The 27,225-nt window shown below is 35.9% G+C and overlaps 1 protein-coding gene across 11 annotated transcripts in view; it reads left to right on the top strand.

The window, feature by feature from the left end:
- BIRC6 (baculoviral IAP repeat containing 6) overlaps window positions 1–27,225 on the top strand; it is a 227,342-nt gene that overhangs the window by 42,308 nt on the left and 157,809 nt on the right. For all 11 annotated transcript variants that reach the window (XR_201180.3, XM_045079285.1, XM_004777910.3 and 8 more), the window contains exons 5-11: window positions 1,622–1,733; window positions 4,109–4,191; window positions 7,711–7,933; window positions 8,012–8,172; window positions 12,784–12,842; window positions 18,450–19,844; window positions 25,147–25,296. Coding sequence is in view for 10 of the 11 variants with exons in the window: in XM_045079285.1 (XP_044935220.1) it covers window positions 1,622–1,733; window positions 4,109–4,191; window positions 7,711–7,933; window positions 8,012–8,172; window positions 12,784–12,842; window positions 18,450–19,844; window positions 25,147–25,296 (2,183 nt within the window). In the remaining variant the exon portion in view is untranslated. The remainder of the gene's footprint in view (window positions 1–1,621; window positions 1,734–4,108; window positions 4,192–7,710; window positions 7,934–8,011; window positions 8,173–12,783; window positions 12,843–18,449; window positions 19,845–25,146; window positions 25,297–27,225) is intronic.

Here is a 27,225-nt window from a genome sequence, read left to right on the forward strand (position 1 = left end):
TTGCCTATTTTTTGTTGTGGAGTGATTCTGTTATTATGTAAATAACTTCTGTTGGTTGTATTAACATTTGAGAATGTAATACTGCATTTTCAGTCTTTTGGGTAAATATAGAAACTATCATTTTTAATATGAATATTTAATCTGAATAATCTGAATAGCTACCAGGTGATATGGGATATGGTAAAATATTCCCTAGAAGATGTCTGGAGAGGGGGGGAAGTGTACCTGGAATAAGTATTTCTTTTCCTAGAGCTGTGCCTGTCTTGAGATTATAAAGCAGCCCTTCAGAGCTATTTTCTTTGCAAATAGTAGCTGGGTTTCTAAAGAAATCTTTGCAAGCTGTGGTGAATGTCTTATTTTAGGAAATGCATTCACTGGATAGGATATTGTGTTTTTGGAGGTGTTTAAATGTCTCAAAATACTAATTTTGATGTAGTCTGGTATTTGTTTCATTAAGAATGAATCTAGGAACTTAGGAGGACATTCATGAACTCAGGTCTGTTGGAGGTTTGAGTTAGGGTCTGTTAGATGCTATTGCTCTTTTGTTTGGTAATACAAATAAGTGGGTGGTTTTCTGACACAAATCCTGAAGACATCTATAGCCTGTAAATGATAAGGCTTTTCTAACCCAACAACTTTGTTTTTTTCAAACCAGAACACAACTATGAGTTAAACCTAAGCTTACTAGCAATAGTATAGGAAATTATGTGCTAATTTTGGGAAGAATTTAGAGAAATGTATTTTTCTGGTTTCACTGTGATGACCTTTTCCACTTTGTTTTCCTTTTCTTCTTTCCTGTTATCATTTGCACTTTTGTGTTTGGAAGAGTAACCTTTGCTTACAGTCCTTTCTTTCTTGAAAGCATTTGGACTTATTCTAAGTTTGGTATCATTCTTTGAACTAAGGCTCTAGGTTGAGTGCCTGGCTGGCTCGGTTGGTAGAGCATGTCACTCTTGATCTTGGTGTCATGAATTCAAGCCCAATGTTGGGCACAGAGCTAACTTAAAGTAAATTAAAAAAAAATTTTTTTTAAAGCAACTCTTTAAAAAAATACTTTAGGTTATACGTTTACTCTCAATGAGGTAATATATTTTAATATGAGAACATATATGAAGATTTTCTTTTTTGGTAATTCCGTGGAGAGTACAGCTTTGCTGGAAAAGGATTTCTCTGGAGAAAGAACAGAAAGAAAACTGCTTTCTACTTAAAAAACTAAAAAAAAATTAAAATTCAACTGGAAAACACTTTCTCAACATGATTGAGATAAAACCACTGTTCCTTTGGTTGTGGTTTTATCCATTTATGCAGACTTGGCACATGATAAAAGCATATGACTGTCTTTATGTCTCCAGATTTTGTGGTCTCTGCTTCGTAATTATGCAACATCCATTAATTTAATCTATGCCTGGAAATTATCAGTTGTAGCCTTCAATAGTTTTCTTTTTTCTATAGTGTTTAAGGGAAATTCCTAAAAGCGATCGGTTTTTAGTTTAAAATATAAAGTCATTAGACCATTCCCCGATTTTGTTGATAATCCAGTAAAATTTGTCTTCATTGTTAAGTAGGAGTGCCATTATAATTTGATACCTAACTTCAATTACATAAAATATGTTTACTGTAGATCGCTGATGTATAGTGAAGCCAACAGACGGGAGACGTTTACCTCATGGCCTCATGTAGGCTATCGATGGGCACAGCCAGATCCCATGGCTCAAGCTGGATTTTATCATCAGGTAAAAAAGACTCAAAAAACATTTTTTTTCAGTATGTTTTTGTAGTCTCCAGTAAAATCATTACCATTTAATACTTTCTCAAAAAACTTGCTTTATGCAACCTCACTGTGTGCTTGTGTGTATGCATTTGTGTGAGTTTTGTTTTATTCTTGTACCTTTGCATAAAGAGAAAAAAAAGTTTGTTACAGGTAACTAACAACTGAGTTAATGCTTCATAACTATTCTCTTTCAGAAGCCAGGCAGTATTCTTCAGATTTGCTTTTTGGAAAGTGTTCTCATTGGATGTGTGTTTATTTTCACTTCTTGATTTCTGCATTCATAACAGAGTAGTAGATACTGAGGATAATGCAACAAAAGTAACACTGCAGTTACTCCTGAAACTCTAATTTTGGTCGGACTCTAATTTTGGTTGGGATATAAATTACCCACATACTTCTGTGTGGGTATTGCAGGTGGTACAGTGCAGTCTGAATATATATGTTGAAGAACCGATTGAGAAATTGCACAGAAAGGGGAATGATTAGTCAAGGAAAAGAGATTTATGTAGGAAAAGAGGAGAGTGTACAGTATAGGGATTCGTGTGACAAAAAGATGAGAGTGGGACATTAAGAGAGAGGTTCACTGAGCTAAAGTAGAGGAAAGTTAAGAAAATTGACTTCAGATGGGGATTATGTATTAAAGGGAGGCTTAAACTGGGTGGGGTAGAATGGCTTACCACTGCTAAAGAATCTAAGCAATTTAATACTTACATGTCAGTTTAAGCGTGCTTACTTAATTTTAGAATTCAACTAAACTTTGAAATATATTGAAGTAACTATTGTAAAGAATCTGAAGAGTGATTATTCCTTAGTTGTCTTGAAGTATTTGGAATATCTTAAATAAATTAAATCAGAAATTCATACATATTTGACTTTTGTTCATGGTCTGTCAGATTTACATTTAAAGATATATTAGTTTGCGGGTGCCTGGGTGGCTCAGTGGGCTCTGCCTTCAACTCAGGTCATGATCTCAGGGTCCTGGGATCAAGCCCTGCATCGGGCTCTCTGCTCGGCAGGGAGTCCCCCCCACCCCCCCGCCTCTTTGCTTACTCTTGATCTTTGTTAAATAAATAAATAAAATCTTTAAAAAAGAAAATAAAAATATATCAGTTTGGAGGCTGGCTAATCCTAGAATTACTGAAATTATTTTTGTAACTTGAAGTTTGAATATGGACCGTTTTTCCTGATAATTTGTCTTTATTGTTGTTTGGTGTCATTTCCTGAAACAGTCTCTATGAAGTGATGCATTGGTATTTTTTCTGTTGAATTTTTGTTCATTGTATTCCATCCTTGCAAAGAGATCAAGTCAAAGATTTTCTAGAATCTTCTGCCTGTGTTAGGGATTGATTATTCTTTTTTTTCAACTTAATTAAAAAAAATTTTTTTTAAATTTTATTTGACAAGCAGAGATCACAAGTAGGCAGAGAGGCAGGTAGAGAGAGAGAGAGGGAAGCAGGCTTCCTGCTGAGCAGAGAGCCCCATGCGGGGCTCGATCCCAGGACCCTGGGATCATGACCTGAGCCGAACGCAGAGACTTTAACCCACTGAGCCACCCAGGTGCCCCGGGATTGATTATTCTTAATTTAAAAAAATGTAAATGAATTTACATCTATATGAATAGTAGGTGCTAAGTCGAGTGAGTCCTCAAAAATAGTAATGTTTGTCATCAGAACTGTATTTTAGTTCAGATTTTTTTTTTTAAAGATTTTATTTATTTATTTATTTGACAGATAGAGATCACAAGTAGGCAGAGAGGCAGGCAGAGAGAGAGGAGGAAGCAGGCTCCCTGCTGAGCAGAGAGCCCGATGCAGGGCTCGATCCCAGGACCCTGAGATCATGACCTGAGCCGAAGGCAGCGGCTTAACCCACTGAGCCACCCAGGCGCCCCTATTTTAGTTCAGATTTTGATGTATTATTTTATATATATGACATTTTGTCTTGTGTAACTAAAGAATACATGAATTAGGTTCACTTTGCTTTTCCTTTTTATTTTGCCTTTCATGTGCAGTTGTATGAGATTCAGTTTTTAATAATGAAATACATTAGACTCTATTTCAACCATTTCAGTAACACATTTAGAAGATGCTAAGATTAGAGACTGAGTATGTGTGTGCCTCCATGTTTTAGTGCTCATTTATTGATAAAACACACTTTTTTTAAGTAAAGCAGTAAATTTTTAAAACAATTGGGCATTCACTATATTTTTGGAATCAGTGTATAGGCTAATTGTCTTTTCCTCAGTGTGCTTTTTTACCCAAGATTATGAACGTTTTTAGAAGTTTTTATTAAAAGGATATTTTACTATTAACCGTAACTGTCTTCATCATGAATTTGCAGCCTGCCTCATCTGGAGACGACAGAGCCATGTGCTTTACTTGCAGTGTGTGTCTTGTTTGCTGGGAGCCTACTGATGAACCTTGGTGAGTGTTGCTTTTTCTGGACATAATAGGCTAAATTCATCCTATAAGTAAGCTTCTGAATTTTCCGTTTTTCATCTAGATAGAATGATATTCTTGCCTTCTTCCATCTGTATTTTTGCTCTTGTCGTAAGAGAATGAGATAACACTGTCTTTGCTCTGTCCCATCACTTGGTGTAGAGTAGCCAAGGTCTTTCACTTCCTAAAATCCACATGGGAGAAGTGCCATAGAATAGAATTAGGCCGCGAACCAGAAGGTTCTGATAAGTAAGTTGATACAGCATGGTTAACTTCAGCAGTGTGATCTTGGTCAGTTGCTGGCAGCCTGTCAGTAGGGAATCCATGAGCAGGGCCTTATGAGTTACATTTTTAACTTTGAAGTAATTTTCGGGAGTTGGTGGTGATTTTGAATTCTAATAGGTGAACGTTTAGAACTTGGTTAACATTAGAGATCATGTATTGAAACCTAATTTTTAAAAAAATAACTGAGGCCTTATTAATAGAAATAGAAATAGTAATAATAAGAGCAAATATTTATATAATGCTATGTACCAGGTGTCATCCTAAGCACTTTATATATTTTTGACTTGTTTAATTCTCATATTTTAGGTATTACTATCTTCATTTTATAGGAGGGATAGAAATTATCCCATTCTAAATAAGGAAAATAAAATTTGCCAAAGGGCATATGGCTGATTAGTGATGGAGCCAGGATTTGTAGTAAAATTAGTTTGAGGTTTCTGAATGTTAATCAGCTGATATGTATGGAGTGAACTAGCTAAAGCCTGTCGGAGTGTACATATAGATTCCAGCTTGCAGTAGGGTTTACTGTATGAAAAATGGAAGTTGCATCTATCTGTGGACTAAGAGTTGAACATGTGCAGTTTTCAGTGTAGGTTAAGGTTCTGTTTGGAACTCAATCTTTTCCCCTAGAAACTATTTATATATATAGAAACCATTTTAACATGTATTTTGTAGTTTCTCGGACTGATCCTCAGTTATTTCACCCAGCCCTGAAGAGTTTTACCAGGACATTATAGAATGTAACTTTATTCATAAATATTTTGGGGGGAGGAAATTGACTCAAATATTCAGCTTGTGCTGTCAAACCTGTTTTTTCTTTTAAAAGATTTTATTTATTTATTTGGCAGATCACAAGTAGGCAGAGAGGCAGGCAGAGAGAGAGGGGGAAGCAGGCTCCCTGCTGAGCAGAGATCCTGATGTGGGGCTCAATCCCAGGACCCTGGGACCATGGCCTGAGCCAAAGGCAGAGACTTTAACCCACTGAGCCACCCAGGCGCCCCAAAACCGGTCTTTTTTGACATGGTAGGGAGTCAAGGATTCTATCACTTCTTGCCCCACGATTCAGGATTCCTCAAATTTAAGCAATTGGTAGCATCTCTGAGGGCTTGAGAACATCGTTCTAAATGGATAGGAGGGAACAGGATTGAAGAGAGTTGGGAAGCTGAGCCTAGGTACCTTGTGAATCTGTACAGGGCGGGGGAAGGAGCACTTGCAGGTAGACAATAGGACTCTCATATTTTGATGGCAGGAGTTGATAGAGCTAGTTGGAGGGAGATTGAAGTTTTTAAAAAATAAAATGAGCATGTCCTATTATCTGGCAATTCCTCTTCTACTTATTTACCTGAGAGAATTAATTCTTCTTATATGCAAGGAGGAATAAAGTGGATGGTTAACTGCAATGAAAAACTGGAATCATCTTAAATGTTTGTCAGGATGGAATAGTCAAATAAAGGGTGGCATGCGCATATAATCTATTATCCAACAATGAAGAAAATCAGTAGTTTGCTATTATTCACCATCAATAACTTTGAGTTATGTTATTGTGCCAGGAAGTTTGTTGTAGGATGATTCATACAGTAGTACTTTCATTTAAAATGAAAAAATTTTATGTACATGTATATGAAAACTTACAAAAATATTTTAGAAGTATACCACTTAAATTCATAAAAGTGGTTATTGGAGGTGGCAAAAGAGATTACTAGAACTGGATATTATAATTGAGTGCATTTAGCTTTATTTTATATAGTTATATGTCACTGGTGTAAATAATATTTTAATTAAAAAGTTAAAACTCAGGGAAGAAAAAAGGGTGGAAAGAGGAAAATACCCTAGGATTTAGTTGGGAGGGAATCTAGTCAAAATATGTGCTTGGGGATGTCCTGTAAAAACAATTATTTAAGACATTTGCATATTGCAAGATTGTCCAGAGCTTACATTTAGATATAGGTAAGTTGTAGGTACCTTGTAAAAAGAAACATACACGCCCTAAGAAATAGCATATTTTGTAAGTATAGTTGTCCCTTCTTTGCCATGGAAATTCTTTTTTTGGTAGCAGCATTCTGACATTTCAGATAATGCCTTGTAATTACAGCTAGTGAGAGTTAAAAAACAAAAAACAAAAACAAAAAAAAAACCCAAACAATAACCAGAAAGAAAGTAGTCACAAAGTTGGAGGCATAATTTTTAAGTGTTAGAGTTGATCCTGCTTTCAATATTTGAGATTTTTAGAGTCGTTATACCAGTCTTGAGAATTCCTAGTGTTGTATTTCTATTGAACATGTTAGGATTTTCTAGGTAAACAAATTTAACATTTCCTTTTGCTCATTAAGCATTTATGTGAAAGAAATAATGTATAGTCAATGAATATTATCTTTCTGTGTTTCTTTGGAAAGATAGTTTGCTTTGAAATTATTTATCTGGTCTCATCCCGTAGTGCTTATATAAGATGTATTTCTTGTTCTAAGTATAGGTCATTTTATCCATACTCTGTAGATCTTTTTGCTTTCAGATCTTTACTAAAAAGTTCTTTGTGATGTGACATTTATTGAGTTTTTACTATATGTCATTTACAGTTGTGGCTGCTGATAGATATAGATAGGCACATAATTATATGTAATTTTAAAAATAGCTATATAGAGGTATCTTTGACATGTAAAAATTGTATATATTTAAGATGTACAACTTGATGTTTTGGTATATATAAAAGACTGCCACAATCAAGCTAATGAATATATCCATCACCTCTACACAGTTACTATTTTTTGTGTGTACCTGTGTTGATCTAATTTAGGATACATCCTCTTCTCAAATTTCAGGTATATAGTAGAATATTGTTACCTTTTGTCACCATGCTGTACCTTTATGGAGAACTTGAAATTGAAATGTGTGAGAAAATATCAGACTTGACACAATTTTAATCAATATGTGAATATAGTATAAATTATACTATAACATTCTGTTTCGTCAGAGACTGATTTTATTTGTAATCCATTAAAGGGAGTAAAATCTGCTGCTACAGTAAGTGGTTGGATATATTAGAGTGATCTTGATAAGATTGAATAGTGTGGCATTTGAGTCTTTTTTTTTTTGAGTCTTTTTAATAAAGCATATTTCAGTTGTTTTATTAAAAAAGAAAAGATGATCTGGAGTTCTGCTTTAAGCCACAGACTTGACAGCTTTGTTGTTCACTAAACTTTTCCTTCCTTCATCTATGTAAAGGTCTGAACACGAGAGACACTCTCCAAACTGCCCGTTTGTGAAAGGTGAGCATACACAGAATGTGCCGTTGTCCGTCACTCTCGCAACAAGTCCTGCGCAGTTTCCCTGTACGGATGGAACTGACAGAATAGCTTGCTTTGGCTCGGGGAGCTGCCCTCATTTTCTAGCTGCTGCAACAAAACGCGGAAAGATCTGCATATGGGATGTTTCCAAACTTATGAAGGTATGTTTCAATTATGAAGTAACAGATTAGTCATTGAGGAAAAAATCAGTCTTAAACTTAGGCTTGTCATTCATTTAGGTGCACTTGAAGTTTGAAATTAATGCATATGACCCAGCAATTGTACAACAGCTTATTCTGTCGGGAGAACCAAGCTCGGCAGTTGAATCAAGGAGACCAACGTTGGCGTGGTTGGAAGACTCCTCTAGCTGCTCAGACATACCAAAATTGGAAGGAGATAGGTATGTGAATTTTTTTAGTGGCATTTATAAAAGTTAGTGTTTTCCTGAATTTTATATTCTCTTAATTCTAATTAAGGGGGCAGAAAAAATTATTAGTTCAAGAGAGTAGAGAACAAACTTTTAGTTATAAAATCTGGAAGAACTGTCTGATTCTTGACAAAAATTTTCATTCAAAAATGCCATTGTCTGTAAAATGTACTTTATTTTCTGTCTCAGTCTATGCCAAATGGAAACAGTTGCTGCACTAAAGAATAAAGTCTAAGCAATGAAACAAAATCCTTGGATTAAACTTATTTTACCTTCCAAATCTTTTCCTATGGCAGTTGAACCAAATGATTTTGGTTTCCACTTGTTTTCATTAGCACCTCAAATTGTAGAAGTGCTAATGAATAGTGAAATAACATGTGGCTAGGCAAGATGATCTGATTATTTAAATCAATTTATCAGTAGTAAAGCATGAGTTGAGGCATGATCATTATTGCTGTACAGACATTTTGGTAAAATTGTTGTGTGTTGGATTCTCTTCCATTCAGCTTTTCTGACAGTCTTGATTTCTGTAGCTGTATTTGATCTCTGTGGTGGCTGGAGAGTCAAGTATTATTTTTCTTTACCCACTCATCTCCCAAGACACTACAGTTCTTAACTCTAAACTGGGCTAGGATTATAGGAGCAACATATGCAGTATTCTCAAGCAGACAGAATGAAGGGTTCCAAAAACCACTCAACTTGTCTTAAGCAGTAGAAGCCACTCCCTTTTAAGATTCTGAAGGTAGCAGTGTGAAATGGAACCTATAACTGTGATCAGATGTCCTGATGCTGAGGTGATCTGTCATTTCACTTGCAGGGGCTTCTTATGTTAATAATGTGCAATAGACGTTAGGCCACAGTCAGTGATTTAACAATATTTTACTTCACAGTCCGTTTGGTGACATGTACTTTCGTTAAAAACTAATGTAAAACTTTATTAGTGCAAATTGTTTCATTAATGGAATTAATGGAAAATTCACAGTATATTAGTTGGGAAGGTTACCTCTGTCTAGTCTTTCTTGGTAATGATACATATAAATTATGGGTAGGTAAATATAAATTATTGGTAGGTAAATGTGGCTGAGCTCTGAAACAGACTGAATTAAAGCTTCATGACTATTCTCAGTTATTATAAATCCTATGAATAAATCCCCAGCTTGATGGAAAAGCAGGTGGTCTGTTTCTGAGTTTTGACCACATTTGTCTATAGGACTAGAAAGTAAGTGTGCTTGAGCTCTGTTGATTTTCTTAGAAGTTAGTGGAAAATTAATAGGAGATAATGAAATTGGTATGTGCTTCTGAACACTTACTTATTTTTTTGAAGATTTACTTACTTATTTTAGAGAGAGAGCACAAATGGGAGAGGGAGAAGTAGAGAGAATTGGAAGTGGACTGTGTGCTGGGTGCGGAGCCCACCCTGAGATCACAACCTGAGCCGAAACCAAGAGTTGGTGCTTCACAGACTGCTCCATCCAGGGGCCCCTGAACACTGTTTTTAAATAGAACGTTTGTCTTGGAGTTTTGTAATTAAGATTACACACATACGTGCACACACACACACACACACACACACTTGGGTAAAATGTACATTTTCAGTAAACACCCAGTATCTCAGGTGGACAGGCACTATGTTGGGGTAATGTGCTGGAGTTGAGATATAGATCTCTGTGTGCTTCTAAGAGGTAGTCTTTCTAGGGTAGAAGGACGCTTTTCTTCTGAGAAAGTGAAGTGATTCATACAGATAGAGTACTCTTAGGTTGGGGTGCTAGGAGGAAGCTGTAGAGGTGGAACTTCCTCTCTAAACTGAGTCTCCTTTTCTGGCTTTCCATTCCCCTAAAGGTAGCAGGATTTCCATTGCATTGGTATCAAATATACAGAACCAGACTAATACTGATTTTGTGGCACAATATACAGTGTATTTATTTTAAAATATACTGTGTGAGTTTCATTAGCTCAAAGAATAATATGTTAATTGAACAAGTTAAAACTTAGCCAAGAAGCTTAATTAGCAGTATAGTTTGCTTTTGGATTGTTTTTGACCATTTCTACTGGAAAGGCAACAATTGTCTTTGTTCTGAATTTATTCAGGGAAGAATATTTGGGAACGAAGATTATTTATTTGAGAACATGTTTAAATTAAATGAATTAACATTTTTGTCTCATTTTGTATGTTATATTTTTTAAATTGGTAAAAATTTCATGCATTTAACTTTGAAGTTGTGTATATAGTATTGATATATCAAAGCTGAGGTATCCATGTGATACTAGTATCTTCAGTTTTCAAAAATAGATAATCATAACTGTTTAAAACTTAGTCATATGTCTTATTTATTTTGCATGTTTGTTACTCTGCAAAAGGTTTTGCACATGTAAAAGGCTTTAATGAATCCAGTTCAACCATTTTACTCATGATTTTATTATGTAATGGTATGAGAATTTTCCTATCACATAATATTTTAAAGAAAAGATTATATTTTGAAAAACTTTAGAGTTTTTTTGTTTTGTTTTGGTTTTTTTTGCCAGTTAAAGATGATTATCTGGCAAGGCTTTGTAACATTATTTGTAATTTCATAGCAAGACACCTTGAATACCTTCTTAAAATATACAACTACTTAGGGCACCTGGGTGGCTCAGTCAGTTAAGTATCCAACTCTTTTTTTTTTTTTTTTTTTTTTTTTAAAGATTTTTATTTATTTGTTAGAGAGAGAGATACAGAGCGCAAGCACAGGCAGACAGAGTGGCAGGCTAGAGGCAGAGGGAGAAGCAGGCTCCCTGCCAAGCAAGGAGCCCGATGTGGGACTCGATCCCAGGACGCTGGGATCATGACCTGAGCCGAAGGCAGCCGCTTAACCAACTGAGCCACCCAGGCGTCCCAGTATCCAACTCTTGATCTCAGCTCAGGTTTTGATCTCAGGGTCATGAGTTCAAGCCCTGTGTTGGGCTCTACATTTGGGTGTGTGTGATGCCTACTTAAATAAATAAATAAAAATAAAAATAAATAAAAAATAAAGCAAAACATACAACTACTTTATTTCACCTTTTTTCCTGATAGCTGTATAATACTTGATTGTCTTTTTTTTAATGTGAAAACCCTTCCATACTTGAAAACTATTGTGTCTTAGTTTAGAGTTCTTTATTTTGGATAATTCACAATGATTATATTTCCTCTGAGGTTTATTTTTCCAATTTATTTATTTTTCCTTATTAATTCTCTGAAATCAGCCAATTAGTATTTAAATAGCTTAAGGCTAATTAACAGCTGATCTTGAACTTTTACACATTTTTTTGTTATTTAAATTATAGCACAGAATTGTCTTATGGACAGTTACTTCCACTTGAAAAATTTAAAACATAGAAATTGTCAGAAGCGTCTAACTGAGCCCTGTCCCTTTCCCTGTCCCTTATTTCAAACTTTTTAAAAAAAGATTTTATTTATTTATTTGACAGAGATCACAAGTAGGCAGAGAGGCAGGCATAAAGAGAGAGGGGGAAGCAAGCTCCCCGCTGAGCAGAGAGCCCTATATGGGGCTCAATCCCAGCACCCTGAGACCATGACCTGAGCCGAAGGCAGAGGCTTTAACCCACTGAGTCACCCAGGTGCCCCCAAACTTTTTTTTTTTAATAGAGATTACTAACTTGTATTTCATTTAAAATTACTGTAGTGCTTGGTTATTTCAGTTGTAAGTGAAATATATTGTTTCAAAGAGAGAGAGTTAATATTTTCTTTCCTTCAAAGTGCTACTTTTAATTTTTTTAATTTGAGATCATCAGAATTTTAGAACTGCCATAGAAGTGCTGTTTGTTAGAGTACAGACAGTCTCATACTATACTAGAGCGATCTTTTATTAAATTATTTTCTTGTTTGCTGACAGATGAGAGTAAGGATAAAGATGGATGCAAAGAGGCAGGCTGGCAATGTCTTAACTATCCGAGTAGAGAGTAAATGAGGGACCTCCTCTCTTCTTAAACCCTAACTACTGAGTTATATTAGTTTCCCTGCTTGTTTAGGGAGTTGTTATTACCCCTTCCAAAACAAGGAAAGCAAACACAAAATAAAAAAGAAATGCATGTGGGTGTCTGTGTATGTGTTGTGTGAGAAAGAGTACGTGAACATAAACACACACTTATGTAGCTCTTTTATTTGGTTTTAGGACAACTTTCCAGAATTCAGTAATACAATAATTATTAAAACTTTACTTCCTGAAGCTTGTACTTGATTTTATTAGCTGCCTCACTCTTTTATCTGTTTATTTAACCGACTATTCCCAGTCATACCTTAACAGTCTTCAAATCCCTACAAATTTTATTACAGATTCTTAGAAGTTTCCACATTCTGTTACACTTATTTCATGATTCTTATTTATTTATTTATTTATTATTTCATGATTTTAAGGTAATCCAGTACCAGCATTGTTAATCAGTTATGATCTCAGACTACTTACATATCATTTAAGTGAGTTTTAATAGTTTTGTATGATACTTACATTTGGGATGCAGAGCATTGGTTGTAGCAACTTTGTTCTTTTTCTCATAATATGTTTACCTTTTTTTGAAATTCAAATTATTTTTTACTTTGTCTTTAAGTGATGATTTACTGGAGGATTCAGACAGTGAAGAGCATTCCAGATCAGATTCTGTGACAGGTATGTTAAAAACGTCAGATTATCTATTGTTTAAATCCTTGCATTTATATAGTCATAGGAAGAGCTAAATATTACTTAATTCTAAATTTCTTAGTTAATGCAGACTCTACATTTTCATTGATATACACTCATTGAGAAAACTCAAATGTTAAACTTTAGAGATCCTGAATTAGTATACGTAGAGTCCCATACTTAAATTTTAAATGGTACGTATTTGAGCCAAACAAGTTAAAATGACAGTTTTACTAAATTTTTGTCACAGATGTCAAGGAATAGACATTAAGCTCTTTAGAATGTGTTATTTTATTTGCATGATTTATTGTGTTGTTAAATAAAAGTAATATTGAAATTAAGGTTCTTGGGCGCCTGGGTGGCTCAGTGGGTTAAGCCGCTGCCTTTGGCTCAGGTCATGATCTCAGGGTTCTGGGATCGAGGCCCGCATCGGGCTCTCTGCTCAGCAGGGAGCCTGCTTCCTCCTCTCTCTCTCTCCGCCTGCCTCTCTGCCTACTTGTGATCTCTGTCTGTCAAATAAAAAATAAATAAAATCTTAAAAAAAAAAGAAATTAAGGTTCTTTATTCCCAAAATAAAATGGGGAAAGAGAGAATAAATTTTAAAGTATAAAATCATAGACATTAAGGCATCAAGTAAGTGCTGCCTTACTCATTGTCTTATGAAATATTAAGGTGAAAGCGTGTGCTTCAAATTTTAATGTAGTTATATAATAGGCAAGGCTAATAGTACATTTCAGAATAGTTTTTACATATCAGAATTCAAATTCTTGTCATTTATTATAGGCTGAATACTTTTCCCAATACATAAAAGAGGTATGTTAACATCTGTTAATTAGAGTTTTGGCAACTGATTAAGATAAAAATATGTAAAGCATAGTACCTGGGAAGTAGCCAGTATTTTTTAAAAAGTGACTGTTATTAAATTGTGACTGTTCTGTAATGTCCTATCTCAGGAACTGAGAACATACATAACTTGTTAAATCTCTGGGGGAAGAGACACAGCTTTGTATAGTACAGTTGTCAAAAATTGAATTGAGTATAGAATAGCAAGCGCTCTCTAAATTCTAAATTGTTGTGAAATTTTTTTTAAAGCCCCCAGACAACACTAGACTGATCCGGGGTCAAACCTTAGTGGTATTTTGAAGTATTTTTAACAATGAAAAGAATTTTAAAGTAGGAAAATATGAATAATTTACAAATATATAATTAGCTCTAGAAAAATAAAGAACAGACTCATTAAAAAAATTAGTCTGAGTAAGATAATGCTTTTCCCATTTTGTTGTCTTTTTGGAAAAACGGATAAGGGCACAATTGCATTTTCTTAGTCTGGGAAAGAATAATAAACTGGCCACAGGTTACTTGAAGACCTGGTTAGAGTTTGAATTCTTCTGCTAGTTCACTCTTTGATCTTGTCAAGTCATTTAAACTCTCTGGGCCTCAGTTTTTCCTCTGTAAAGTGAAGTGTTTGAACTAAGTGTTCCTTTATTTTGTTCTTAAAGTTTTTGATTCTAACCATAACCTTTCCTTTGTATGCTGTAGCTTTGCTCTTTTCTCTGGGTCCAATGATCTCAGTAGGTATTTTTGTAATTATAGTATCTGTCTTTGGTCTGTTTCTTTATCCCTTTTCTTCTTTCATGTTTTTCATCTATGCTTAGTTGATTTTTCACTTCCTTTAGATAATATAGTCCTATTTATCTCACTTCCCAGTATCTAGAAAGTCACCATGTATTGTTGTTGGCTTTTTCTGTGATATCTCATTTAGGGTTGGGGCTTTTGTCCTTATGTAGTATTAAAAGGTAGGTATGGAAAGAAAAAAGTCTTCTGATTAAAAATTGTTAATTCCCTCCTTTTAGGACTTAAAAGTAGTTCATTCATTTGTAGTAAAATACGTATAGTCGTCTACCTTACTTGCAGTTTCACTTTCCACAATTTTTCAGTTACCTTTGGTCAACTCTTGGCCCTGAGCAGATAACTTTCCTTCTGGCATGGTATGGTCAGAAGGTCCGTAGTAGCATAATGCTAGGACACGATGCATGTGTCATTTATCCCGCTCCATCTCATCACGTAGGTTTTTTATCTCACATCATCACAAGAAGAGTGAGTATAGTATAGTAAGATATTTGGGGAGAGGAAACATATTGACATAACTTTTTTTTTAAGATTTTTATTTATTTATTTGACAGAGATCACAAGTAGGCAGAGAGGCAGGCACAGAGAGACAGAGAAGCAGGCTCCCTGCTGAGCAGAGAGCGCGATGCGGGACTCAATCCCAGGACTCTGGGATCATGACCTGAACCGAATGCAGAGGCTTTAACCCACTGAGCCACCCAGGCGCCCTGACATAACTTTTATACTTCTTTACAGTAGATTATTAGAATTATTCTGTTTTATTATTAGATATTGCTGTTAATCCTTATTGTGCCTAATTTGTAAATTAAACTTTATCACATATATGTATACAGATAAAGCATAGTACATATAGAGTTTTGTACTTCGTGCTATTCAGTGTCCACTGTGGTTCTTGGAACGCATCCCTGCCTATAAAGTGGGGGACTACTGTATCTTCTAAGTTAATTCTGTTATATTGGTAGTTTATTGGCGAGTTTATGGAGGCTCATGATATGAATGGGAGATGTGTTCCTTTCCCGAAGCATCTAAAATAAGTCATAGATGCTATTTCAGAATTTACATTTACCAACTCTAGGTGATTCCCATCAAAGTGAATGACACAGTCTGAAGAATTAGGGAATTTATTTCTTAACTAAGAGTTTTATTTTTTTTCACTTAAACTTTATGACTTTTGAAAGTTTCTAGGGGCGCCTGCATGGCTCAGTCGTTGGGTGTCTGCCTTTGGCTCGGGTCATGAACCCAGGATTTTGGGGTCGAGCTGCATGTCGGGCTCCTTGTTCGATGGGAAGCCTGCTTCACCCTCTCCCACTCACCGTGCTTGTGTTTCCTCTCTCACTCACTTTCTCTCTGTCCAATAAGTAAATAAATAAATAGAATCTTTAAAAAAAAAAAAAAAGAAAGAAAGAAAAGAAATGATGTCAGAGAGAGAAGATTGGTGTTGGGGTCAGATAACTGAATTAAGGATTCATTTGCTTCTTGTGAAGAGTGGGAAGAATGGCAGGAGAGAGAAGGAGGGTTCAAATAGAAATTCTTAGTTCTCGAAAAGTGCTTAGTTAAAACCTATTTGTGGGTGCCTGGGTGGCTCACTTGGTTAAGCGACTGCCTTTGGCTCAGGTCCTGATCCCGCACTTCCAGGATCAAGTCCCGCATCGGGCTCCCAGCTCCTTGGGGAGTCTGCTTCTCCCTCTGATCTTCTCTTCTCTCATGCTCTCTCTCACTCATCCTCTCTCAAATGAATAAAATTAAAAAATCTTTAAAAAACAAAAACAAAAACCTATTTACTTACTTCAGAAGGTTTGCCTGAGAGAACTATTGGCTGACACTACCTACATAAGCAGAGGAGAGAAGGATTTCCCAAAATGATTACCTGGGGAATACTGTATTGCAGTCCGTATGTAGCTGTATTTTTTTTTTTAAGATTTTATTTATTTATTTGACAGAGAGAGATCACAAGTAGACGGAGAGAGAGGCAGGCAGAGAGAGAGAGAGGGAAGCAGGCTCCCTGCTGAGCAGAGAGCCCGATGCGGGACTCGATCCCAGGACCCTGAGATCATGACCTGAGCCGAAGGCAGCGGCTTAACCCACTGAGCCACCCAGGCGCCCCGTATGTAGCTGTATTATGTAAAAACTTGTTTTGTAGTCCAGTAGGTTTGAGAAATTTTGAGATAACAGATTTCTTACTGCAGTATTTGACAGTTTTCATTGTGCTTTGTCAGTCGTCTGAAGTAGAATGTACAGCATGGGCTGTTTCTTAGATACTACTTAAATGTTTGGGAAGAAGCAGAGGAATAATGCTACTTGTCATGCTGCCCTTCTTAATGAATAGTCCCACTTTCTGTGCTATTTACTTTGAACATTTCTTAAATGTGTGTTAATATATGTAATTTATGGTTATTTTGTTTTTCTCTCTCTCTCTCTGTATGAATAAACTAAAATAGCTTTTTCCTGGCAATTTCTGACCATAACTTTAAAAAAATCATTAAAAAGTCATTTATAGATGTTTCAGCTTAGTCCAGTAAACAGTTGACCATCCTCAAGATTTATTACGGTGTACTACATGCTATCGAAATCTTATTGTCAACTTTTAATTTCGATTCTAAATTGTAGAGTTAATATATGTAACTTGCATGGCAGCACAGACAGACTGCATGTGAACGTAGCCAGATGAGTGGTTGCATAAATGAACAGCTTCATTAAATGGTTAAACTGTTGAGCTTATAGTTACAGTTTTCTTCCATTTAACTAGAAACGATTTCAGTTTTAGGTCATAATAGCAACATTATATCAAGTGAGAAGATTATCCTAAAAAAATGGGAAATTCTAATAAAGCTGTCAGTGAGCATTTTACAGAAATAGTTAATGAAATAGTTAGCAGAAATGGTGGGACTAGAACTTTCAGTACATGTTACATATATGACGTTCCATGAATCTCAGTTTTATGTTACTTGGGCACCTTTCACACTTTCATGCAGTTGTCGAGTTATATTTATTTCCTTTACTCTTCTATATTTTTCTTACCTAAACCATAAAGCCAATTCCAATGTTCTTTTTTTTTTTCCATAAGAAATACTTAGACATTATTGTTGCTAATAATGTTGTTGCTGACTGGTAGGATTTATTGCTACTGAGAAAGACACAAATCGGTTCAGACTTTTAGTTCAATATCAAGAGATTGTACTTGGCTTAGGGGTTGAGTGACATCTGTTGCAGGGTTTTGTGTAGACAGACATAGCATGTTTCAAGCAGTGAGACTGAGAAATGACTTCTGTACTCTTTGTAAGGGGACAGCACACAATGGAGAGAAGCTCATTAAAGGGTAATGTAGTTCACTTTAAATGAGCTATAAATTAGCAGGTAATGCAGAAGACACTTTGTGCTTCACTTTAAAATGGCAAATTTGGGGAATTTTTCCTTCCTGGTTATAATTTTTTTCTAAGCTGAGATTAAGATTACATTGTGTACTATGATAATCAACTGATAATTAGTATGGTGGGGTAGGAGAGGAGAGCACGCTATGACTACTTCTAAATGGTATGAGGTAGGGAACTGACACTGTAATCATGTTTCATGGATATTCAATAAAGTGCGTGACAGTTTTAATGGTATTGAGTGTTTTGGTTTAGAATGGAAGGACAGAAATCCTGTTATTTTATACTAATAATGTCTTCATTCTTTAATCCTTCTCATAAATTTAAAGGGGTGGGGGTACGTTGCTCATAAAGTTCCAGGAGAATATATTCTGTAAACGAAAATGATTTTGACTCTCTTGAATACCTCAGTGGTTTTTCTGAGTAGATTTATCTTAGATTTCATTAACTTCCCTTTAAAATACTTTAAATTCTTCCACTGATGTAATTATAATGCACTGATTGGATGAGTAAGAAAAGAAAACGAAAGCATTATGCTACAGATTTGTGACTTGCCAGTCTCGAGGCCAATTCTGATGAATATTGTTCCTTTTCAAAGGGCATACGTCCCAGAAGGAAGCCATGGAAGTGAGCCTTGATATAACAGCACTCAGCATTCTGCAGCAGCCTGAGAAACTTCAGTGGGAGATTGTGGCAAATGTCCTTGAAGATACTGTTAAGGATCTTGAAGAACTTGGGGCAAATCCTTGCTTAACAAACTCTAAGAGTGAAAAGACAAAGGAAAAGCACCAGGAACAACACAACATTCCCTTTCCATGTTTATTAGCAGGAGGTTTATTAACATATAAATCTCCTGCTACCTCACCCATTAGTAGTAATTCTCACAGGTCACTGGATGGTTTAAGCAGAACTCAGGGTGAAAGTATATCAGAACAAGGGTCAACTGACAATGAATCCTGCACTAACTCAGAATTAAATTCTCCTCTGGTTAGGAGGACTTTACCCATTTTGCTTCTTTATAGCATCAAGGAATCTGATGAGAAAGCAGGAAAAATATTTTCACAGATGAACAATATAATGAGCAAAAGTTTGCATGATGATGGTTTCACAGTTCCCCAGATCATTGAAATGGAGCTGGACAGTCAGGAGCAGTTGTTGTTGCAGGATCCTCCTGTGACTTACATTCAGCAATTTGCAGACGCAGCGGCCAACCTTACCTCTCCAGATTCTGAGAAGTGGAACTCTGTGTTTCCCAAGCCTGGGACTTTGGTTCAGTGCTTAAGGCTGCCAAAGTTTGCAGAGGAGGAGAATCTTTGTATAGACTCCCTAACTCCTTGTGCTGATGGAATTCATTTGTTGGTAGGACTGCGGACATGCCCTGTTGAATCCTTGAGTGCAATAAATCAAGTAGAGGCCTTGAATAATTTAAATAAATTAAACTCTGCACTATGTAATAGACGGAAAGGTGAGCTGGAATCAAATCTTGCTGTAGTGAATGGTGCGAATATTAGTGTAATCCAACATGAATCACCAGCAGATGTACAAACTCCTTTGATAATTCAGCCTGAGCAGAGGAATGTTAGTGGTGGATATTTAATACTTTATAAAATGAATTATGCCACTCGGATAGTGACTTTAGAAGAGGAGCCAATAAAAATCCAACATATCAAAGACCCCCAGGACACAATTACCTCGCTCATTTTGCTTCCACCAGATATATTGGATAATCGGGAAGATGACTGTGAGGAGCCTGTTGAGGAAATGCAGTTAACCTCAAAGAATGGCATTGAAAGAGAAAAAAAGGCTGATATTTCTACTCTTGGACACCTGGTAATAACCACTCAGGGAGGATATGTAAAAATATTAGATCTTTCAAACTTTGAAATTTTGGCCAAAGTGGAACCTCCCAAAAAGGAGGGCACTGAGGAACAGGACACATTTGTTTCTGTCATTTACTGCTCGGGCACAGACAGGCTGTGTGCATGCACCAAAGGTAAGCTGTTGGTTTGTTTGGGTCTCCTACAAATCTTATAAAATCAGTGTATATGGCATTCATTTATATGCATATCTAGTATGGATTTTAGATCCATATAGATGGAGAGAAATTTATTTATTTTTTTTTATAATGAAGCGGTAAATCTTTCTACTGTTTTAACTTTTTAAAACTTTTTTCTACTGCCCTAGGTAAGGATTCTAATTGTAAATAAGTTAATAAGTCTCTCAGAAAGTATCTTCTCTGCTTTAACCTCAAGAAAATAACCTGCTGTTGTTTCTGTGAGTCCTGACTCTGCATCTGCTCAAAGTTGTGGCCTTGGGCAAGTTACTTTAAACTCAGTAAACCTTTGTTTATTTATAGATGAGGATAAGAAGGCCTGTTACCAGGCTTCTTAGAATGAAATGAAGTCATGTATGTAACATTTTGGGCACAGAATATATATACTAATCATTACTTCCTCCTGAAAGAAAATTATTTAGCGAATGATTACTAGTTTTACCAAATAAAATTTTTTGTTGATTTACTCTTGACCTTTGGTTAATGGTTGAGTCAGCTTTGCAGCATCTGAGGCCCCATACAGAGTAATACATGGTGTGCATTTTTTTCCTCTACTTTTCTTATTATATATTTTAAGTTGGAAAAATAAAGCCGTTTTTGAAAAGGATTACTGACAATGTCAGGCAAAATGAATAGTCTTATTGATAGTTCAGTAGGAGTTTAGGGCCGGGAGATATTTGAAGACCAGGTAACTATAGCCACTGGTGAGAAGAACTGGGTGTGAGGAGAGTCATACATCTCATTTGTGGTTCTTGGGAGGAATTAACCCGTGTTTTTCCTCATTTTAAAATTGCAAATTTGGCCAGGAAGGGTAGTGGTGAATGTAGTGGTTCAGATGGCCTTCTTTGGAATACATCTAGTGAAATAAGGGGAAGAAACATCTTCAAATAACACCAAAACCCAAATTTAAAATTAATTTAAAATTAATTAAATTAAAATTTAAAAATGAGCAATGCAGAATAACTTCAGGTTAATTAAACTTTGATTTAGAGTTGATAAAGTTTAGAAAAACCATTAAAATACTATGTGGTGTGAAGGATGATTTTGAAGTTTTCGATCATGTATGTGCCTATTCACTGTTGTGAGAGCTTCAGTTCTCATAGTTCGTTTAGTCATCATGCTAACTTTATGCGGTGTATACTATTACTGTGTTCATTTTACAGATAAGGAAACTGAGGGAAGGAGAGGTTAAGTAACTTGCCTAAGTCACAGAGCTAATGAATGGCAGAGTCAGCATTCATACCTGGGCATCTGTAGTCAGGGTGCATAAATTATACTGCCAGAATGTAACAAAAGCGTAAGACTTGGGGGTACCTGGGTGGTTCAGTTGGTTAAGCCTCTGACTCTTGGTCTTAGCTCTGGTCTTGATTTCAGGGTCATGAGTTCAAGCCCATGCTGGGTTTGGAGCCCACTTAAAAAAAAAAAGTAATGGAACCCACTTAGAAAAAGAAAAAAAGAAGAGTGATACATTGAGTTTTGAAGAATGTTTTAATGTGAAAAATTAAAAAAATGAAAGCAGTTTAATATGCCATAGGCCATCCAGAGTGGTGGTAGATTTGGAACCTGAGTGACCTAGCCCCAGGATACATCTGTGTAAGATACCAGTGTTTTCCGGAAGTATAGTCAGGGGTTAATGGTTTTAATTGTTTGATGAGAGATGGCCTTTGTGAGATAGAGAAGTAGAAGTAGAAGTAGAAGTAGTATTTAAATAGGTTAATGTCTTCTTGGAGTTTGGACAACGGAAGAAAAGTTCTGGGAACTTTTCCTAGATAGGGAATTTATCCATATGGATCAAAAGTTAAGCACTTTGAAAATTATCCACTAGTTCTTCAAGGATTGACTAATCAAGATCAAATCAAGATCGATTTGAAAAGATGAGATTAGTAACTAAAAAGAGGAAAGAAAAGTTGATGTTATATCATGTATATTTGACAGTCCGTAAAAGTAGTTGTAAAAAAATATTTTTTTTAAGATCTTATTTTTATTTATTTGACAGAGATCACAAGTAGGCAGGCAGGCAGAGAGGCAGCCAGAGAGAGAGAGGAGGAAGCAGGCTCGCTGCTGAGCGGAAAGCCCCGGACACGGGGCTAGGACCCTGGGAATCATGACCCAAGCCAAAGGTGAAGGCTTTAACCCACTGAGCCACCCAGACGCTCCAGTTGTAAAATTTTTAAAAAAGGATTACAGATTCTGACCCAAAAGGACATGACATTTCCATGCGTTGCAAGAGTGTATTCAAATAGGATAAAATCCTTTTCTCATGGAGAATCATTGAGCATTTTGATAAAAATCTATAATAAATGTTAATTTCAAATGGTATTAACAATATACTAAAGGTAGATTTGATGCAAGTTTGGAAATAGAATATACATACACATACATATATACCTAGATGTGAAACAAGGAAATAAGGTTCCTTCCGGCCACTGTGCCACCAGCCAGCAGCTCCAGAAATACGGGCCACTTTCCCCACAGCTGGCTCAGGGCTGAGGAATGGGGGATGGCAGCTGCTTCCTACAGGCCACTTTCATGAAATATCAGTAGCCTTTCCCTTTATCAAGCATCCTCTGGTTACTGTTTCTTGTTAGGTTCCAGAGTTCTGAAATAGTTGATTATCAGTCACTTTCTAGTTCAGTAGCTAACCTCTAGAGTTTCCTACCTAGAACTTCCTACTCCGCCATTTGGTGTCACATTACTGGAGCCTTTGTTGGTAGATATATATATATATATTTAATATTTTTTTTGGAGTTCTGTTCTTAGTGATTTAATCTGTCACAGACTACTTTAGAATGATACTAATTTACTAGTAAAATATACTTTGCTCTAATCTTTTTTCTCCTGGTCCTTTGTGCTACCATTGTCTTAGATGTTGCATTTAGATAAGTTATAAACCCAACCAAAAAGAGTTGTTTTATACAATCTTTGCTTTTAAAAAAGTTTACAAAGAAATGAGATAAATATATATATATATATATTATGTCCATCTACTTTACTCATCTCATCACCCAAGTACTCATTTCTGATATTGTGTGTGTGTGTGTGTGTGAGAGAGAGAGAGAGAGAGAGAGAGAGAGAATTTGGTAGTGCTTTCTTTCATCTTGAAGGCCTTTCTTTAGTACTTATTACAAGGCAGATCTCCTAGTAAAAGATGCTGTTTATCCTGAAACATCTCTATTTCACTTTCATTTTTGAAGAATAATACTGTGTATAGAATTATTAGTTGACTATTTCTTCACATCTCATTCAGTTTCCTTTGGCCTCGTTGTTTCTGGTAAGTCCGCTCTTAATATATATCATGGTTATTAGATCTGATGACTCATTTTTAACTTGTTGCATTTGAGATTTTCTTACTAACTTTCAAATAGCATATGTACCTGTGAATCTTATTGTATATATCCTACTTGAGTTTTATTGAATTGATTGGATTTGCGGTGTAATGTTTTTCTTCAGATTGGGAAAGTTCTTGTCCATTATTTCATCAGTTTTTTTCCTTTGCTTTTTCTGCTCTCTCTTTCTGGAATTCCCATTACATGTATGTTGTTATACTTGATCTGTTCCATAGGTCTCTGAGATGCTTTTCATTTTAAAAGATCTTTATCTTTTCTTTAGATTGGTTAATTTCTTATGCTCTATTTTTATTTTACTGATTCCTTCTACTGCCGTCTCAAATCTACTTTGAACCTATATAATGAACTTTCCTTTTAGCTATTTTATGTTTCAACTCCAGAATTTCCCTTTGTTCTTTAAAATAATTTGGTTTTTGGTTGAGATTCTTTACTTGTTGAGTCATTTCCACCATTTGTTCTTTTAATTCTCCATACCTGATTTCCTTTTATTCTATAAAAATACAGTAACTTCTTTGAAGTTCTTGTCTGCCAAACCTAAATCCTGGGAACTCGGAGATACTGCTCAGTGATTTTGTTTTCCTTAAGCATGGGTCAGTCTTTCTTCAGATGTCTTATAATTTTTTAATTTAATACTGGACATTTTAAATAATATTGCAGAATTCTGAATTCTGATTTCCCCTCTTTGGAGATTGTTGTTGCTTTGTTTGTTTGGTAACCCCTTAGGACTATATCTGTGAAATCTGTTTATTTTGCAGTGTACAGTCACTGATGTCTCCAGTCACACACACCCCCCCCTCCGGGAGGTTTTAATTTTTAAACTTGTTTCTTATTTGTTGCCTCTGTGTCCACTTAGCTTAATATTCAGCCAAAGATTTTGATAAGTGATTATGCCCAAGTAACTTCACCAGAAAGGCTGTATTCAGGTGTGTCCTGGCTTTTATTTGCTTTATTTTTATTTTCTGTCATGCCCTCTTACAACTCTTCTGCATATGCATGAGGCTTAGTTGACTGGGAATGTGTGGATGGCTTGGGCCCCATCTGGTTTTGTAATACATATGCACAACTTCTGATCATTGTGGATTATGTGGAGAGCTTACCAAACCCCTTATGTTTCTTTCACTTCTTTTAACTTTGTATTAAGGTCAGGGTCATGTCTTTAGGATGCACTTCATTTTTGTTGCCTCTGAGCCCTTTCAGCTGATGGCTGTCCAAATCCGTTGGGCCCCCTCTGGCAGTAGCTGGTTTTCATTGCTTGCCCCACCCTGGTTGAATGACCATTCCTGTCTGGCTTTATAGTTGCTTTTCAGGAAGAGGAGTTGTCATCTTCCTTATTCTCTCATATTGTGAATCTCCAAATACTTTTTTTTAGAATATTCTTTTATCGATTGATTTTTATCTTAAATATTTGCTAACTTTGCTTTCATTTTTTTCTGTGAGAAATTTAAAAAAAAAACAGAATTTCAGTTTAATTGTGAATGCGTCAAAAAATTAAGAATCTGTGTTCATTTTTGTTACTGCTGAGATATTTAGCTAGTGCATCAGTTTCCTCATCTGTAAAGTGGCCACAATGATAGTCCTTACCTCAGAGGTTTTTGTGAAGACTAAATGAATTCATTTAAGCATTTAAAATAGTGTCTTACACATAGTTAGTACTAGGTCAATAACTGTTTTCACATATGTTTCTGTATTTGCCATTTTTTAAATTTAATTTTCAGTTTGTAATACATTGTCAATTTAATTTCTTAATTCTGGAAGATAATGTCACTTTGGCAGCACTGTTTATCTGCCTGTTGAGTGATATTAAAATAAATAAGTTTCTTAACTCAAGTAGTATGTGTTTCTATGTTTATCCATATGCCGTGTACCTATGTTGATAAAATTTTACTACACCGTAGGTGGTGAGCTTCATTTTCTCCAAATTGGAGGAACTTGTGATGATATTGATGAAGCTGATATACTAGTGGATGGATCTCTTTCTAAAGGAATAGAACCATCTTCAGAAGGTTCCAAACCTTTATCAAATCCTTCAAGTCCTGGCATTTCAGGTATGATACTAAGTTTTTTAAATGAAATCTTAAAAATGGAAATTCTTGTGATATTTAAAGCTTTCTGAGTCTTTCTTAAATAGTCTTAAACATTCTTTCAGTTTTTACAATCAACTCTTGGTTACTTTGTTGAGGGAGATCATTTCTTTGTTGCCATTCTGTCGCTAGGCTTGTTTTTATTTATTATTTATCATTTTTTTTCAGTAGTCGCAAATTGTTGTGAACAGTTAAAATAAAAAATGTTTTTTTGACCTGTGGTAGGTTGGCCAGTATTGGTGATGTTACCTGAGAGGTGAAACATTATTTTAGCCATTAATGGGTTTTTAGTCTAGTTAGAGAAAAAACATGAAATAGGGTAACTGAGGGGCGCCTGGGTGGCTCAGTTGTTGGCCATTTGCTTTCCGGTCAGGTCGTGGTTCCGGGGTCCTGGGATCGAGCTCTGCATTGGGTTCCCTCCTCTGTGGGAGGCCTGCTTCTCCCTCTCTCAGTATCCCCTGCCTTTGTTCCTTCTCTCCCTGTCTCTCTGTCAAATAAATAAATAGAATATTTTAAAAAAAGAAAAAGAGGGTAATTGACTAAATAAATATAAGGTCAATGCAGTGGCTGTTACTACTAATACTACTACTGGAATTGAAAAGCTGGAAAAATATTCTCTCCCTGGGGTAATATATTCAGATACTCATTGCCCCATTGTGCATCGTTAGTTAGGTTTGTTTTTGTATGTTGTTTTTGCCTCTTCTCTGTGTTTCTGTAGTGCCCTCCATAACTACTTTTTCAGAAGAAGTAATCATTAACATATTGCTCCTCCTAAATCTTGGACTTTTATGAAATAACTCTAGTTTTCTTTTCAGTGTTTGTTACAATAAACTTGGCATGATTTCTTGAGTGTACAATCCCATCTCATGCTCTTTACATGTTACCCTCAGCTCTCTTTCCCTACGCTTTATGACTGTAGTCCTTTTGTGCTTCCACAGTGCTCTTATGTTTTAGTTAGTCCTTAATTCATTTTGTTACCTAAATCTAGCAATTAAAAGGTTAATAAATCCAGAGGCACCTGGGTGGCTCAATGGGTTAAAGCCTTTGCCTTCGGCTGAGGTCATGGTCCCAGGGTCCTCGTGGGGTGCCTGCTTCCCTTCCTCTTTCTCTGGCTGCCTCTCTGCCTTCTTGTGATCTCTGTCTCTGTGTTAGATAAATAAATAAAATCTTTTTTTTTTTAAAAAAAAAGGGTTAATAAATCTGTAATGCAAAGTGTGTTTGAACTCAGATGTGTTCCAAATAGAAATAATATGTAAAGCTGGTATTTGATTTTTATGGACACTTCATATGTGGGTATTTGATCATTTTTCTTTGCACCAGAGGCAAACCTTTTTAATGATTACTAGTATAATACATGCTAACTTGAGTGACTGTCAGTATAATCTGTGCTGTCTTACATGCCAGGAGTTTTCAGCGTCAGCACCATTATTGCTGTTTTGGGCTTGATAATTCTGTGTTGTGGGCAGACTGTCCTGGGCTGTATTAGCAGCATCTCTGGCTTCTGTCTAGTAGACTACAGTAGCACAGACAATTACCTCCTTCCAGGTAGCTCTTGGAAGGCAAGATTGTCCCCCTGGTGGAGATAAACTGACTCATGTCTCATGCTACAATAAGTCGAGACTTGATTGTCTTGATTAACTATATAGTTTGGTTTAAAAAGCTAATATACTGATGTTTCTTATTTTATAGGTTGCTGTTATAATGGAAAAGAAATTTATTTGTTAAGATTTTTAAAATTTATTTATTTGAGAGAGAGACAGAGGGAACATGAGCAAGGGGAGGAGCACAGGGAGAGAGAGAAGCCTATTCCCTGCCACATGGGGAGCCTGACATTGGGCTTGATCCCAAGACCCCTTGATCACAACCTGAGCCAAAGGCAGAAGCTAACTGACT

Source organism: Mustela putorius, unplaced genomic scaffold (assembly GCF_011764305.1).
Source record: "Mustela putorius furo isolate JIRA1106 unplaced genomic scaffold, ASM1176430v1.1 tig00000281_pilon_pilon_pilon, whole genome shotgun sequence".
Lineage (NCBI taxonomy): Eukaryota > Metazoa > Chordata > Mammalia > Carnivora > Mustelidae > Mustela > Mustela putorius.